General features: G+C 26.4%; 1 protein-coding gene across 5 annotated transcripts; it reads right to left on the bottom strand.

Moving 5' to 3' along the window:
- Positions 1-3,211: 3,211 nt before the first annotated feature.
- On the bottom strand, positions 3,212-17,426 carry LOC112684231 (acetyl-coenzyme A transporter 1-like). 5 transcript variants are annotated; one of them, XM_025555627.1, is made up of 12 exons: positions 17,292-17,426; positions 7,715-7,933; positions 7,510-7,636; positions 6,915-7,074; positions 6,693-6,847; positions 6,409-6,596; positions 6,120-6,304; positions 5,923-6,043; positions 3,936-4,151; positions 3,788-3,866; positions 3,522-3,725; positions 3,212-3,377 (listed from the first exon to the last, which is right to left on the bottom strand). In XM_025555627.1, exons 2-11 carry the CDS (start codon positions 7,904-7,906, stop codon positions 3,667-3,669), a joined length of 1,482 nt encoding a protein of 493 aa, XP_025411412.1. In that variant the 5' UTR covers positions 7,907-7,933; positions 17,292-17,426; the 3' UTR covers positions 3,212-3,377; positions 3,522-3,666. The 5 variants fall into 5 exon arrangements, with proteins under 5 accessions (XP_025411412.1, XP_025411409.1, XP_025411411.1 ...); XM_025555624.1 differs by having other exon boundaries at positions 3,522-3,866; positions 17,292-17,424; XM_025555626.1 differs by lacking the exon at positions 17,292-17,426 and adding an exon at positions 15,579-15,751 and having other exon boundaries at positions 3,522-3,866.
- Positions 17,427-18,309: the final 883 nt, after the last annotated feature.

The raw sequence follows: 18,309 nt of genomic DNA, 5'->3' as shown, positions 1-18,309 counted from the left end.
TGAGAAGAATTAAACGAACTATTTAATTTCCATGGAAAGATTCGCTATTGTTAGTCTTGCGTAATGTCGATGATAAATATTTTGACCATATTTTTGGTGGAAAGTCAGCGTTATTTTTTAAATATGAATTTAATATATAGTCTACTACAGTAAGCTACTTCTGTAAAATTTAGCAAATAGAGAACCGGATATATTCTTTTGATACAAGCAGTGGCGGATTTAGCGTTTTGGCGCCTCTAGGCTTAATCGCTCTGTCCCCCCTCCCATCACTCTACTAAGGAACTAACAATATTTGGTCTGAACCCTTCTCTTAAAACTCTATTCAGTTTTTTTTATTAAAAAAAATATATATATATATAAAATATTAAATTTTTAAAATAGAAAACTTCTAAAAATAAAATATTTCATGTTTATTATTTTATTTCAGACACCATTATTACCAGTAAAAATAAACAATGCTTATACAGTTACATAACGGAAATATAAATAGCCAGATTTGATAATACTTATACTCGGATAATCGGATGTTCCCAATAAGTATATAGGTACTAATAAGTTATTAATAATAACTAGTAAGTAACTGTTATTATTTTATTACAAATGAAATATTTTCAAATTGCAATAATTGTAATATTCTTACTATAGCCTATAGGTACGCATCATACAATGTATATATTAATATATTATTATAACTTTTTAAAATTATTTTTATTCGCATTTATATGACAAATATAAAAAAAATGTATTAAAATAAATATACCTAATAAGTCAATAATAACACTTAATTCTATAAAAAAAAAAAATCCGCCCTCCCAAAAAAGCCGCCCTGGGCTGTAAACCTTTTAGCCTGCCCCCTATTCCGCCACTGGATACGAGTCGTTATTACACCTGTACAACTAGATATGAGCCGCTACTGACCTTTGGAAATAAAATCCTACATACACCATAGCATGTAAACAAAGAAGCTTGACAAACAATTTTTTAAAGTATACTATATAATTTTATGTAATTTAATTTTGATAATATATATTAATTAATGCAATTTAATTTATAGGCATTATTTTTGGGTCTTAGTAACAATTTTTGATAGGTATGAAGTATTTTGAATTTCAAAATATGAAAAGAGTCCAGAGAAATGGCGTTGCTAATCGAAAATTAAAAAGCAAAAGAAGAAAAAATTAATAATGACATTAAAAAAACCAAATGTATATCTAATTTTTTTTAAGTCAGACTTATTACTTCTAAAAGTACCACATTTATAAAAATGTATTTATTTTTTATTACTTACTATTACTAACTATTTAGTATTTACTGTATATAACATTTAATTAAACTGTGATATTATTATACATACAGAAATTTGTGATTTGTAAAGCATGAACAGTGGTATTCAAAACTTGAAATAAAAAAGTTTAGGCAGATAATTTTAACGTGCAAGTATGCAAATTTTTAATTTTTCCTTTACTACATGGATAAAGTTAATTTTGTACTGCTAGGGGCCTCGAAAAATTGATTTGCCTTGGGCATCCGATAGTCTAAATCTGGCCCGGGTAAGAAGTTTAAAGTCTTTGGCTCTCCATTAAAATCTGTTCAATACTAAAAAAATCGGAGCTAATTTGAATTTCACTATGCTTGAAATATATTTTCAGCTAATTTCAATCATTACGAATTCAAAACACAGTATTTACAATTGTAGATACTGGGTTTTGTCATTGTTTTTATTATTTTTACTGTCTGTTAACTCCTGAAATAATTGTCTGTTTACAAAGAGAATGTTTTATAAAAATTTTACAGGTTTTGGTATCTAAGAATATATAAAAAGTAAATTTTGATAAGAATGTTGGTTACTGTGTTTAGACGATGTACAGTTGTGCATCTAATCTGTGCAGCAGTCTATTAGATCATTATATCATCGTTTCTCAACCCTTTTAGTGTCGCGACCCCCAAAATAGGTAAAAAATATGGTTACTCACTTCGCGATCCCCTCCATCTATATTAGGTAAAAATTTGATTCGAATTTATATTTTGTAAATCAATGTTTAATTATTTTTGACCTACGCGACCCCCCTGGGAGTCGTGACCTCCTAGTTGAGAAACGCTGCATTATATTTATGTATTGATATCTAATATCTGAGCATACGATAAGCGTCGATAATACGCGCATTATCAACATGTCACAGAAATATAAAATAAAATTATTTTATCTGTGAATTACGTCTTGCTAGCCGCCAAGATGCTACTGCTATTTTCATACTACATTGAGTGTTTTAACTTCTAATAGCAGCTATAAAACAATGTAGGAAACTAGGAAAACCTAAAAATCAAAATTGAAAATGTAGCAATCTGTTATTGTTAGCACTGAATAGCAGTCTGCGTGCTAATGTAAATATTAGCAGTGCTATTATAACTGCTACTGCTATTTCTTACCATCACTATTATGTGTGAAATTCGGGTACCTGAAGCCGGGATTCACTGGTGCGATACTAAGTATCGCCAAGTCTTTCGGGCCCTACAGTCAAACATAAAATGGGGCCACTTAACCAAAAAATGTAAATGTTTAGTAAAAATTAAGTTTCTTTTTCAATACTAGATCTTTCTTCCAGTTATAATAATTATCCGTATCGCTGTTGTCACACAATATGACCAATTCATAATTATATAGATGAGACCAGTAGCGCAATCAGGATTTATCTTCGGGCGAGGGAGGAGTATGCATTTAAGAATAATTTAATTTCAGAAGGTGTTTTGTGGGGAGAATAGGACCAGGCTTAGTTAGGTTTATAAGTAAAATCTGTAAATTGTTTAACTATTATTTATATATATTTTAAAACAATTTAGGCTCATATTAATTATTTATTCTTGAGAGGGGGGGGTGCACAACCACCAACTCTTTCTTTCTAGTTGCATTACCGGATGATACTTAACAAGATATTTATATATTTTTTTAATCTATTTAAAATTTGGTATAAAATAGATTTAAAAATAACAAAGGTATTAAATTGCTTGGATACTTGGATAGTTATTGTATTATTTGGTTGTTCCATGAATATATATTATGCAATAAGCATATACATAAAACGTAACACGGTGTTTGCACTGCTAACAAAAATGTGTAAACTGTAAATTTGTTAGTAAACATACTAAAAAAAAATAAAATACTGTAAAGCAAGTGTACAAAATATATTAACTGACAAAAAAAGTGTACAAAAACTAGGTAAATTAAATTTCTTTACATATATGTACGCTATATACATAATATATATCAACTAATAAATATTTATCAAATCTACAGCGACGGCGCCAAAGCCAGGGCTGAATGAGCCGTGGTACAACTGGAAAGTCTGCAGAGGTCTGTTCACTGGCTCGTCTGAAACTGTCTATTATAATATACATTAATTAGTTTCTCAAATAAACTTATTTCCAAATACGCATGACACTATAAAATGGAACATTAAGAATACATACTTAAAGAGTATTTGTTTAAAATAGTAATGACAAGAATATACGTAATATATAGGTACCTATAAGCTTTTTTAAGTGGCCACTATGATACATTGACCTTCAATATTAGCCGGTCCAAGGAACCATTCAGCCATTGCCATTGTGTAATTCGAAAAAGTATGAATGAAATGCGGTCTTAAATGCATTATATTTAAATGTAAATATTTATTCGAATAGTGTAATAATATTTAGTATAATGTTTCTTTCATTTCCACGTGCCATTCCTTCACATTTTTGGATTGTAGATTATTAATAGTCTTTCTAAAAATACAATACCATAATATACCATAAATTATACATATTATAGTTTCAGTGTAAAATCCATCGATAATAACTTGACAGGTGCCACTCGACAATTTACATTTCTAAATAAATGAAATATTTAAGATTATAGTAACATTTAATTCATTCATATGGTCATTTAATTTGCTTACATCTTCTTGAATTTTTGATGAACATGTATTAGTATGATCGGTGGAACACTGTTTAAAAGTACAATATTCAATAAACCACAAAGCTCCAGTTTTACTAAACGACAATCCTAAATTTGATATAGTAGTCAATAGCGTCATATTTGTGCCACCAATTTTGGGGTCACTAATACTAGCGTAAAATGAAACCGCCATCAATAACATAATACTCTCGACTAACTGAAATAAAAATAAATATTTTGATAACATAAATTAAATAATAACATAATATTATTAAATAAAGTCAAAATGTTATTTTAGATTTTAAACGAATTAACGAGAATATAATAAAATTTCACTAGAAGCGTAAACAAAAAAAAATATTTTGGGTTGGGGTTTAAGGTTTTCAAAACTACGATAACAACAATCAAAATAATTAATTAGTAACAAAAAAGGTGACCTAAAATAAGGTTAAGAAACTTTAATCGACACAATATCTTTTACATAAGGCAAAAATACTGATCGTTCAGTTTAGGTATACAAATATAAATGTTCTTACAAATTCGGGGTTTCATGCTCTTTGCTTACGCGCCAATTCACAATAATAAATTTTTTTTAAACACGTACTCCTAGGGTTGCCATAAATTTATAAGGCGTAACCGGGACAAAACAAACACATTATTGAGTAATATACTTTTTATATAACTTTTATTATAAGAGAAGATCAGTGGCGTATTCAAGGGAGGGATATGGAGGTCAAATCCCTCTAGGATTTTTTTAAATGTTATGTTATGTTCTTAGTGTGAAGGCATTAGAAACGTAAAAAAAAAAATAATGATTTGTTTGCAAATGATCCCTCCCCCATACAAAAGTATGTATACGCCACTGAAGAGGACCATTAATGGCCGGCAATATAATATTTAAAAATATTTTTGTAAAATAAAATATATTATATATTTATATGTGTAAATTACAAATTATGTTTTTATTATATATTTTTAATCGATAAAATAGTCGAAATTAAAAATTAAACAATAGTACATTTCCTCTAAATGTCTAAGCCGGGACATATAGACGTCTCGAAAACATTTTTCGGGACACCGGGATACGAAGTCCATAACTGGTGATAATCCCGGTTTTCCGGGACGTATGGTAACCCAACGTACTCACAATCTCTTTTGATACTATAGAATGTAATGCGTAGAAATATAATACCTATGTCTAACTTTACATTTTTAGCTAATACATTTTATTTTAGTTATTTAGTAATTAGCGGTTCCACAATATTTAGATAAAAATAAAAATATTTAATTTGTATCAAATAAGATTTAAATTTTTATTTTTAAATCCTGAAAATGTAACAATAAGTTACGAACTTTTTTCAAGGGATTGTTAAAAATAGTACACTATAAATTAGATAAATAGATAAATTATTCCAACATTTCATTACAATAATGACAATACCACGCATCTACATTTCACTAATTGTTCATGAGAGTGAAAATAATGAATAAATATTAACAAATATTATACACCTCACATTTTTATCAAGTTTAAATTTAAGTTAAGATTATTCAACATTATTTTTAATAAAATTCTTTAAATTTGGTTGCTGTTTAAAATTTAGTATAGTTACTCGGTATTTATTAAAGTTTTTGTGAGATACGAGTTATTGAGCAGTGCTTTAACATGGTTGAAATTTATAAAAATACTAAATAATATGTCCAACTTGGAGGGGAAATAATATATTTTATGTTATTGTACAGAAAATAAATGTTGTGCGCAAAGAGATAGGTAACAAATATTTTGATACCAAAAACTCATTTTATGTAAAATGTCATTAGTGTAACGATTTAATATACTTACATTTCTACAAGTATGAACATTTTAATTTACTATTATTTATTTATTTTTTATATTATTAATTAATTAGATTATACAATTTGAGTATATTATCATTTTATTAAAAAACTAAAAACTAATAAAATTATAATTAATATTTATATCTTACCTGTTGCAAAGAGTAAATCATCAGCAATAGTACTTTATATATAACAAGTAAAGCCTTTGTTTGGATCAAAAAATATGGTGTCAAGTAAATTAATATAGTTAAAACCATCCCGATTAATAACCTAAACAAAACTTAAATATCTGTGATAAAAGTAAATAATTAATGAAATTAATTCGAAAATAAAATAAATATTTTACCGGTAGGGTATGGTATTGAAAAAAGTTATCAGAAATTTATCTTGAGACGTAAATTTGTTAATAATAAATGGAAAACATAAGCGTATAGGTGTAAATATAGATTCAATTGTAGCTATGTCTTCTTTGGCGATTCCGCCGTCTATAAGTTTCAATTTATATGTAGCATCAATAGAACAAAAACATATCTATATCAATTGTACATACAATTCATTATAATAAATATATTTTTTTTAATATATTTTTATTAATATATAATTAATATATTAATTCATTATTTTATAGTATTTACTTTAACGGTAAATAATATAATAGCGAGCATTTTGATATTAGGTAATTTCATTATACTGAAAAGTAGCTTATATGTTTTAAAAATGCCGAGATCCACTTCTGGTTCAGCTATATTTTTTTTTTCAGACTTAAATATAGCTATTAAAGTAGTAACAATCATAAACATTAATCCCCAAAAATAAAAGTATCCTGAAATAATAAACGTTAAACTTAATAAAAAAAATTTCTCAAAAATCAATAATATAAAAAATTAATAATTAGTAAGATCATATTAAATTATTTTACCTTGTAAAGTAACTATACCGCCTGGTAATGAAGAAATTCTCCACCATTTATTCCTGAAGGTTTCTGATGTTAATAATATTAATAAATTATAGCCTAAAATCATTCCGAAAGCTTGTCCGGCATTGTTACATATAGCAGAATAACAAATATTTTGCCTACAACATAGTGGGTAATTATATATATTTAACTGATTATAATTATTTTAAAATAATAAAAATAAACCTTTCCAACATAGCTATTGCCCATCCATCTACGATAATATCTTGAGTGGCAACAAGAAAATTTGAAATTAAAAACATTATGGTCAAAGCATTTATGTTTGATTTGTTGCTATTTACTAACCATTCGTGTATATGAAAACCCATGACGAAGAATAATATGCCTATAAAATTATCATATTGGTTCTCAATATTAAAATAATATTTAATTATTACCACTGATTGTAAACAATAACAAAACATTAACTGTGATTAATAATACTTAATTTAAGTGTTTAATTAAAAGATATAATGTAACATATTTTGCAGGATTAATTTTTCTCGGAATAACATAATTAAAAATGTTTTTGCTTGTTATCTCATGGTCATAACATCAATAAAAGTTAAATAAGTATGTGTCAGAAATAGAAAAATGCGTTTTAAATGTATAATTGTGCCATCATACATCAAAACAAAAAACATTTTAATCTAATACAACGTTGTAATTACCATGTTCTACGTCTATAAGCGAGCATATAAATTACGATTTCGTTTTGTTACTATGTTAAATAAAGAAAATGTCTCTTAATATCTTTTAATTGAACATTTACGAAGTATACCTAAACTATATTGTACTGGAATTAACCAAGATTTTCGACGGCCTAATTTTCGTGAAAACATAGAATCAACTAATGGCGCCCATAAAAGCTTCAAACTGAATGGCCAAACTACTAAACTGAATTCAGCCTGAAAATTTTAAAATATCTTTTTAAAAAACTATTTTTAAGATTCTTTTTATCTAATTATAACTCTACTAATATTTACTTGTTTATAATACGACGATTTAGGAATACTGTGTATCAAAATTTGCATTGCGTACGAGAACCCCAAAGGAACTCCTTGCAAAGTATATAGCACCAATAATAAAAAAATACTAAACGCATCGTTTTTCGGATTTGATTTAACTGGAACACTAGGTTTCTCAATTAATGATTCAATGTGAGTAGTTTCAATCATATCCAAAATATTTAATATAGTGTATAGCTAAAACAAACATATAAAACATTGTATTTACATGACAAAGCATATTTCAATTTATATTAATAAGTTTTATTTTATAATAAATTATAGTAAATACTATTAAATAGCATGAACTTATTTTCAACTCATTTATAATAATAATTACAACAATATAATTATTAACTTCATATAAGGGGTGGATTAGGAAAAAAATGTCAGTGCAGGAAAATAGTAAATAGATCGATGTACGGTCGTTATAAATGATGTTGAGTTACGACCAAGTATATTGGGAAGAATTCGGAATTCACAGTAGACCTGGGCTGTATATTCGATACACAAAAACCTACGTATAATAAAATATACAACCAACAAAATAATATATTATTTGTAGAAATCGAGGAAAGCATGCATTTCAAATCTTTAAGATTAGTGCAATTTGAAACTATTCAGTTATATGTACATTTGCCTGCTGGGGGAAAATAAAATTTCAACTTTAAATTTATTAAATTGAATTAGTGTAACACCTCAAGACCCTCCACTCTTAAGATAGCCTTGAATCCTGATTAAAGGAAAATGGTGTTCGATATAGAAAACGCCTTTTAATTTCAATATTTATTTTTAGAAAAATTACAAATAATTTTGTGTTAAGGAGCCTCTCTATAGCATTTATTTAAAGAGCAACATTTAGGCAATTTCTAATCTTATCGTCGCCATCCGAGATCTATGTGTTAACTGTAAATGGGCTGTATGACATAAGCGCCAAAAGTACAAATATGACTTATCATTTGCGTCAAAATCTGTAGGACATAAGCGCCAAAAGTGCAAAAGTGACATAGCATTTGCGCCAAAATTAATATTTCATATAAGTAGGTAGTTTTTAAAAATTAAAAAAAAATTTAAAAAAATGTCGATAATAAATTATAATATACATGCACATCAATATAAAGTACATTACAACGATATAACGAAATAGCTACTAACAATATGTTATAACACAAAACTTGCTCACACACTGTCTATGTGACAATCTGTCATAATCATATAATACATTTGTCAATTAAGATTAAGTGTTTGGAGTTTTTGAACGATGTAGTTCTAAATTTAATATATGTTATTTAATTTACAGATATCTAGGATTTTGACGCTTTCGTACGATACGACTAATTTTTCTTATTTCATTTTGGCGCTTATGAACGATACGATTTTGGTGCTTTTGTACGATACGACTTTATTTTTCTTTCTTATCTCATTTTGGCGTTTATGTCTTCCATCGCTGTAAATGATTATTAGTGTGTGTGGCGTTAATGCGGGTAGCACTACTTTCCATACCATCATCCAGGTAGTCATTCATCGTAATCGTTATCGCAGCTTACCATATTTGTTGAATTATAGTTTATCGAAAATTAAGTACCCATGTTTTTTATGTACAACAGTAATTAATAAAAAAAAAAAATAGCTCCAAATAGTTTGCAGAGCAAAATAATTTGTACTATTTTTGTTTAGGTATTCAAATTTAGTAGTCATATTAATAGGAAAAAAATCATCCTGTCTGTTAGAGTATAAAGTATATAAATCGTTGAATCTCGGTCACCTTTACGACAAAAATATATGGAACCTAACATAAAGGCTGTAATATAGAAAAAAAAATAATAAGTATAAATGAAAAACAACAAATTCAATTTAAATTTTATATTGCTTCGTTTTAGCCTAATAGGAAAAAAAGAAAATTCTTACAAATATGAACTCTGGTAATCATAATCGCTGAAGGTAATAATAACAAAATGTTCTGTTACTGAACTGCATAGTATGGGTTTGAAATTCGGTAAGAATGTTACTAAAAATATGAACGTTCAGTTGACTTTTATAAAATTAATTTCTTAGATTTTATGAAAGGATTCGCAGGCATTATACAAAAAAAAACTGGTGGAGTTTACATTAGACCTTTTATTACCCTTTTATTCTAGCGGACTTTACAATTGCCCAGGTATATAATATTATCAGGACACGGGAATATAACTATTTGCTAACATTATTATAGAATACCACGAAATAACATATCTAATTATATTACACTATATAGGTTCATTATCTTGACGCGGCACGATAGCGGTACCGAGGGCTTGCGCACGCACTCGCACGCACATGTCAGAAAATTTGTTGAGATCTCTAAAAAATGTTTATTTTTCACTCAAACATACGATTCTAATTCAAATAATACATCGCAACGATTATCTCGATTTGCATTCCGAAAAACATTCTTTTTTTCCACAACATGTACGAGGGATCGATTGAGACACATTTTAAAAATTGTATTAAGTTGATTAAATATTTAAATTGAAATTCTATATTTTTTTGAATTGTCAACAATATTTATTGCAATTCAAATTAAAAAAATTAAAAATGTGAGAATTCGTATATTATTTCAGAATAAAAATCATGATAATTGTCGACACGTAGCGTTGGAATTAGAAACAGTAGTTTTTGTTAAAAAAAGATGTGGTGGTAAGGCCCAATAATATTGAAATTTAATAATGCCCAACTGATTTTCCCTTACTTGTTAGTTATAACTATTACGTCAATTATAAATTTCTAAGTTTGATGTACGAATATGTGTGATTACACACAAAATGTATAACAAAATAATATAAAAGACTAAAATAGTTTTAACAGAGATGTGAAAAATATTTAAATTATTTTTTATACATGGTACAATTACTACAACACTGCAGATACCATATACAGATACAAATGCTTTAAAATAAATACACTATTATATGGTACAAGTACTAAATAGCGTAAATACTCGATAAAATCATAATCAGCAGAACAATTAAAAAGTATTTTATAATATATAATTTGAAAACGATTTGTGTATCACAAAAATTGTGTTTTTAAATAATTTAAGAAAGTTTATCAGTTTTATAATTTTGATTAATTGAGTAAAATTATCTTTATTTTTAAATTTGAACATTATATAAAGTGTGATATAATTATTTTTAAATTAAATACCTAATGTTCATACATTACAAATTCAAATAATATATCGCTTAAAACAAATTTCTAATAATTACTACTCTATTTTATACACTCTATTATATATTTGTACCCAACAATTTAACGTCTTAAAAAAATTTCTTTAAGTCTATGATTTGATTTCAGGAAACACAAGAATATGAAAAAATAATTCATATTTTTTGAATCTTCGGTCATAATAGCACAGGTGAAAATGAACAGATCGATTAATTAGCTGAAGAAATAATACCTACGTAGTTTCAATCTATAAAACCTAAAAGTATTAATTATAACGAAAAAATATAATTTATTAAGGAAGAAAAATTAAGTTATTTTTCATTACTGCAAAAATCAAAAAAATTACATTCCAAAAATACTTCAGTACATTAACTTGTACATAAGAATACTATTTATGCATTATATACATAATTTTTAATCTAAAAAATACAGTATTTATGTACATATTTTGGTGGGTAAATTAATTATCAATGGACCACACAATATTAATTTTGACTTAAAAAAAAATATATATAACTGCCTATTGTTTGTATAAAAAAAAAAAAAAAAAAAACGATGAAAGTTGAAATATGTTTTTATTTAAATACGTACAATAAAACAATAATTTTATCGTTGGAAATTTATATACCCATATGCATTTTATTATTTTTGTTTTTCTAATTTTCCTATTTGGTTATGGGTTCTCAATGTGGAAGAACATAATAACCTAACTTAGTAGCTAGGTAAGCCAGACTAACACAGAATAAACTAGTATACAAGAGTGTAAATGAAAATATAAACAATAAAATAAAACATCATTATGATACTAATTTATTTTTCGCATTACATAGAATTTTTAAAATTAATCATTAATTTCCTTTTAAGTTATCAAAAAGGACGCGCTCATAATGATAGGTTGTAACATGAATAAAAAAAATTGGCTAATAATAGTTTTCTTGATTTCTAACAGTAAGATATAAGGCTTAAAGAGTTTGGCCTATTTAACCAACAGTTATCATTAACATACGATAGAATTTTGTTCTAAGTAAAAAAATTAATTTAATCATAAATAACAACTGGCTGAGATTAGATTAGATTATATAATTTAGTACATGTTCTTTCAGCTCTTTATAATCTAGTAATAATAAATTCATTTTTTTGGAATTTAAGAATTCTGATAATTTCATTTTTCTTAAAAGTATAATTATATTGAGAATCCATGATAAGATCATATTACTGTTTACCTACTATATATTGTTAATAACAATAATAGTAAACAAAAAGTAAAAAAATTGTGCTCAAATGTATATTACCATAATTGAATTATGTTGAGTATTGGTTATGCGTACTATATTATTACAAGCCACAAGAATACATTTTGAAATTGTTTAATAATATGCAAAGGTGGGCAAGTTAATGAAAATAATTAACTCAAGTGAAGTTAAGTTACGAGAACACAAGATCGATAAGTTAAAAGTTAATAAGGAAAAAAATATCAATTTAAGTGACTGCGTTCTTTAAAAAGATCTAATCTCCTAAATAATAATAAACAATTGTATTGAATTTTTTATCATAATATAAAGCAGTGGCGCCGAAATGTCTAAAAAATACTATGACATTGTACATCAAGCCATTCACTACCGTATTTATTTATCTTTATTGTTAAAATTCTTTATACAAAACATTCTGTATCCCCGGTCAGAACCCAATACCCAAAATTGAGCCCCCAACCTACAAAATCTAATATGACCTCTGATGTACAGTGTATGCGACCATTTTACTTTACATGATTACATAATTTTTATATTAATATTTACGTAAAAACGAAAAATTTCAAAAATGTTTAATTGGATAGATCAATTAAAATATAAAATTAAAATGGATAAGTCGCATATGATACAAGTTTTTATACTTTTATTTTTTAGCTAAGTAAATTAAACATAAAAAATAAAAATTTCATAATTATAAAACCATTATAAGGTAAACTTCGCTTCGTTTATAATTATAATAAAGAATATATTGTATGCAATGAGATATAAACATTAATTTAATTTTTATAATTTGAAAATAAGAAATAATCATTTAATACTCTAATCCAAGCGAAGAAATTATTTATCTAGTTGATAAAATTTTGAACTTACCTCCCTCAATTTCTTACGATCAAATATATTTAACTTTAATTAAATAGTTTTTTGAACTGAAACAATACTTGTTCTGTACTTAGTTAAACAATTAATTAAGTATCTAATTTATTTAATAATAATATAAAAAAAATTTTTTATATCATTTCGTATTAAACATTTTTTAAGTTTTAGATGATACGAACGCCGAGTGTCCGCGTTTTAAAACGAAGACGTGCACTTCTTACACATTAGACGCGTGTCAACTAATTATGGTTGAAAATCGCGACCGAACACTCAAAAGTAAGTGAATTAGACTAGGCGATTGGAACGCGCGCGTCCGCGTTTTTTACGTATAATGTATTACGATAAATAGATATAGTCGTGTTTAACAATTCAACATGCGCGATTCGGCCCGAACGAACCCGACCAGACGCTACCGAACTCGTATCTCACTTTTCTTTAGACCCTCTAGACTTATTATTCAATAAGAAAAAAAGAGTCCTTCACAAAAAAAAAAGCCACTGAACATATTTCGTATCTAGGGTACAATTAATAAAAGAATATAAATAAATAATAAACAACTATTATGAGCCGTTAAACATTTTCGTTTACCATGTATATGTGTACTTAATATACGATCTATAAATTTTTCCAAAAATACTACTTAATTTCTCCGTTCTCCAAAATCTAAAATCACGCGTAGTTTTACGATGAAGATTAAACAATGCACAGTAATAATAAGTAGTTATAATTATATTTATTAAAAGAAAAATTATAATTTCATAATGTTAAATATTTATAATGTTGTTTTTTATTGCAAGTATTTAATATCAATGTAATATTAAGTATTTAATATTTAATGTTCAATTTTTCTTTTTATCGGTGTAAACGATTAGAAATCATCTATTACTTCTTCAATATTAATTTCTAATGCCATTTTTTGCTCAATAAATATTAATATCAGTGAATCATTTAAACTTCATAAATAGACAATTTTGAAAAAGCACGCTCATACGAGCAGTTTGTTACATATATTGTTGCGAGAAAAAAAAAAATTAAAGTTTTAAGCGACCCTCATATGATCAATATAAGTGACAATATTTTGGATACTGACAGTATTATTGATCATGTAATGCGAGTACTGGTATACTGTCAATATGAAAAAACGATACTGACGATTGATGAAAAATTTGGATATTGAGTTTTCAGTATTTATTTACTGATAAAGATATTGACCGTGTTTGGTGGATAATAACATTTCTTCAGTACATTTTCGCACCCATGCAGTGCATTTTATAAGGAATTTTCACTGGGCAACAAAAAATATTTTTCTCAAAATAGTCAATGTAATACCATAGTACGACTATAGTATTACACGTTTGTTTCGCATTATTTCGCCCAATCTTTCAAAATATTTTCGATAGAGTATAATCACTGGGCGATATTTGTGTCGCCTAGTTAACTAGTTAAAAAATGCATTGCAGCCATGGGTGACATAAGCCGAAATACCGGTACACCCGCATAAACGAAATCAAAACACAGGTACAGTATTGCGAATTGACACAAACTTTTACTGACCGTTTTAGGACTAAACTGTCAGTAAGCCCAAGTACTATCAGTATTCATACTGTCAGTAATATTGATCGTGTGAGGGCCGCTAATTGAGAAATATTAGGCACAGAGTAAGAAATAGGTAGTTTAAGATTTTGGATATTTCTGAGTACAAAGTCATACTTTGAACTGTGGTCTTTGACAAAACTTTTGGGGAGAGGGGAAGGAATAAAAAATAATATTTTGCCTTCTGTTACCAATAAACCATTTTGAACATCCTATTTGAAATGTCATCTAAATAAAAATAAAAATTTCATAATCTGATAATGTTGCAATCAGTGGCGGCGCGATACGGGTTTTATTGAAACAGCTGTTTCATGACTAAAATGCGGAAGGTTAAGAAGGTATTGTGTGACAGAAACGTTTAATACATAATTTGCACATTTCACATTAAATATTATTGTATATAATTTTGTTTGGATCCGTTTTTTTTAATATTTATTCTAAATCTACAACATTGACTCGGGTTGGGTATTCGATATACGAACGGCTTCATTGGGAATAACAGCTAAGCGTATAAAAAGCCGAAGTTGTTTTCCAAGCAAGTTTTTTTAGTGTTATAAGACAGATTCAAATGAAGATTGCCGGTTGCGTATTAACAGCGCAGACTGGAAGCGTATTCAGTTATACATATTTAGAGATTAAAAAATTATATAAAGATAAGCTGATAACATTATTTTTCTTTGATAAATACTAAAAATATTTAATTTTCTTCTATTTATAGCTATGGATTTTTAAATTAAATGAAATATGAAATAGAGTTTAATATTATAACGTGATGATAGTATTACGCGAAAATATTGCAAATTATTACTGACTGTCTGAATACCTCACAATGCATAAAATACAATTTAATATTAATTCGCTAACGTTAAAAAACCGGTACAACACTATTTATAAGAGATTATATTTTGGAAATAACTCACTTAGAATGGTATGAATACAGCTATTCGAATAAATATTTTTTGTTCTTGACAACATGATGAAGTGTTTAAGGCGTGATATATATTTTGAAGTATATTTATTATTAGAGAAATAGTAACAAGCAATAGGTAGTTGCATTTTGTTTCATGGTTTGATGTAAATCATTTATCACATAAAATACGGGCAAACAGCAATGGAATGATAAAAACCACCCACGTGATAACACTGATAAGCCTATGTGTAGAAAAATCAAGAAATATCCTAAAAATTGCAACAAGATACTACCTACCTTATGATGTATTTAACCGAGTTATTTTTATCATTTTGAAACATGTAAAATTACAACAATTTTAAATTGTAGTACTTATAAATTATGCAATCAAATTTCATTTTTAAATAAATATTCAACATTTAAACATTAAATTGCAATACTTAATTATAATTTAAAATGATATCACTTTACTTGCGTTTTAATTTATCAAATTCGATAATTTAGACGCAATCAAAGTTTGGTTAATTGTAGTGTTTAAAGAGGATTCTTATTATTTTTGATCTAGTATAAATAGAACCTCATTATAAGTTATCAGTTACAAAGTATAATTCACCAGTTATAAAAATTAAAAACATAGTTATTTATTATTTACATTTAAATTGTTAATTACTATTATTATTTCCATTTATAAATAAATAATGTTAAAATGTATGTTAGGTAATTTATGATTTTTTCACTGTTGTTTTCACTGAGAGCTTTCTTCTGTCTTCTGTGGTATGAACAGTATCTTCTTGCATTCTTATACTTTGTGGAGTGTTGGACAAGGACGTATTTATGGGACGAGAGGATACCATCGCTTCGGGCAGCAAGTTTTTTTGGAATTTAGGGGCGGGATCATTTTTTCGTAATCATAATCTATCATACATTTTCATTTGTCAATCAAAAAATGATAATATTTTAAGATTTTTAATAGCGACCACATGGCGATTTTTATTTTCATGATAATATTATCAAAAGTTGACCGCGTAAAATCCATAGATAATAAATATTATCTTTCTTGAAAAATCGTATAAAACGTGTATAGGGGTAGCAATAAAACTTTACTTGGGACGTCAAAATTCTAAATACGTCTGTGGCCTTAGATGTTATACCGATGGATATAATAATTTTGTTATTTAAAATTCATTTGTTGCATATGAGAGACGGATTTTTATTTGTAGAATATGAACATTGCGAAGAAATGTCTGATGTTGGATGTCGTCATGACGGCTTAAAAAGGAATAGACTTCCATTGAAAACAACCGAGAAAAATTTTAAATTTCATAACAATAATTCCGTTAGTATTAACAATCGTGTTAGTAAGTCAAAATTGTAATACTCTATTTTTAATGTACATAGGTTAATAACCACAGAAGTTGAAGCTTTAATTTAAGAAAAATAAACAAATATATTTATATATATTTTTTTTTTATCTAATTAATTTAGGTACCTACCTATTTTTTCATCAAAATACTTTAAAAGTTTTACCGTTTTACGAAAAAATAACGTAATAAACAATTATATGAAACATTTTTAAGTATAATTAATTAATTAATAATACATAGCATCTATTATTTATATAATTTTATTATACATTGATTAAATTATTAATATAAGCAAGGAAAACAAATAATTGATAATTGTTAATTTTATATTATAATTTATTGTACGAGATTATGCATACCTTTAAATGTGGAGTACCTACACACGTGGTTCCTATCAGCTGGCGGAATATTGTTAACCAACTGTCGAGAAAGAAACGGTTATGCTATGCTGGATGTGTAAACACAAAACTACAATCAAGATTATACGGAGGGGGAAAAGAAGGCCATTGTCCAGATCATTTTTTTTTTTTTTTACTATCATACTAGGTATCGGAAATTGCTGTCAATTTTTTTTAAAGAAAAATGTTAACGATATGATATCTTAAGAAATATGAACTAAATGGTAATAAAATTTATTTGTAATGAAAATTTGAATACTAAATTATGTATTGAAAAAGAATGATCTTTTTATCTTATATATTAATAACTACTTATAATATTATGAATACTGTTATTATTGGAATCAAATAATTAAAGTAAAAAAATGTTACAAATCGAAGACTATGTAAAAAAACGTAATATGATTAAATTTGCAATTCACTTACACCTCACTTTTAAAAAATTGATAATAGGTATGTACGTGTATGTATTTATTGTATAATTATTGAGGTCTAAAAAATATATTTCTATACATTAAATATAATGATATTTACTATTATTGTTAAAATATTTAAAATCACTATTTATTAAAAACGTTCTTTATAAATGTGTAAATATGAAAAGAAATTTGTTTTAAGCAAAAAATATATTTATAAAAAAGTAAAAATTATATACATGTCTATTAAATCCTGAAAATTCAAATATTCCTAGGTACATATAAAAATAAATTTGAAAAATTATTGATTTTATAGGTAATACCACAGATTATATTAATCTGTGTTAATACTTGTAAATTAAATAAATAAATTATATAATGTAATAAATAATTAAATAAATTCTTGTATAAAGTTATAATAGATAATCTTAGATCTTAATGTTTATATTTTTGCTTATTATTAAGCAGATGACATTCTTCAATATTATTATACTTTATTGCTATTTTAGCCAGATCTAGTAATTAATAACATACCTATTTATCACAAAATAATTATAGGTTTA

This window comes from Sipha flava, unplaced genomic scaffold (assembly GCF_003268045.1).
Source record: "Sipha flava isolate LNK unplaced genomic scaffold, YSA_version1 246_pilon_pilon, whole genome shotgun sequence".
Taxonomy (NCBI): domain Eukaryota; kingdom Metazoa; phylum Arthropoda; class Insecta; order Hemiptera; family Aphididae; genus Sipha; species Sipha flava.
This window is presented reverse-complemented; position numbering and strand designations above follow the sequence as displayed.

Bases quoted from the DNA above. Each gene is read 5' to 3' on its own strand.
- LOC112684231 (XM_025555624.1), bottom strand. From the start codon at position 7,906: ATGATTGAAACTACTCACATTGAATCATTAATTGAGAAACCTAGTGTT. The intron at 7,075-7,509 runs GTATACTTCGTA...ATAATTTTATAG, and splicing joins TCCAGTACAATATAGTTTAG to GCATATTATTCTTCGTCATG. The intron at 3,867-3,935 runs GTAAGCAAATTA...TCATTTATTTAG, and splicing joins CATCAAAAATTCAAGAAGAT to AAATGTAAATTGTCGAGTGG.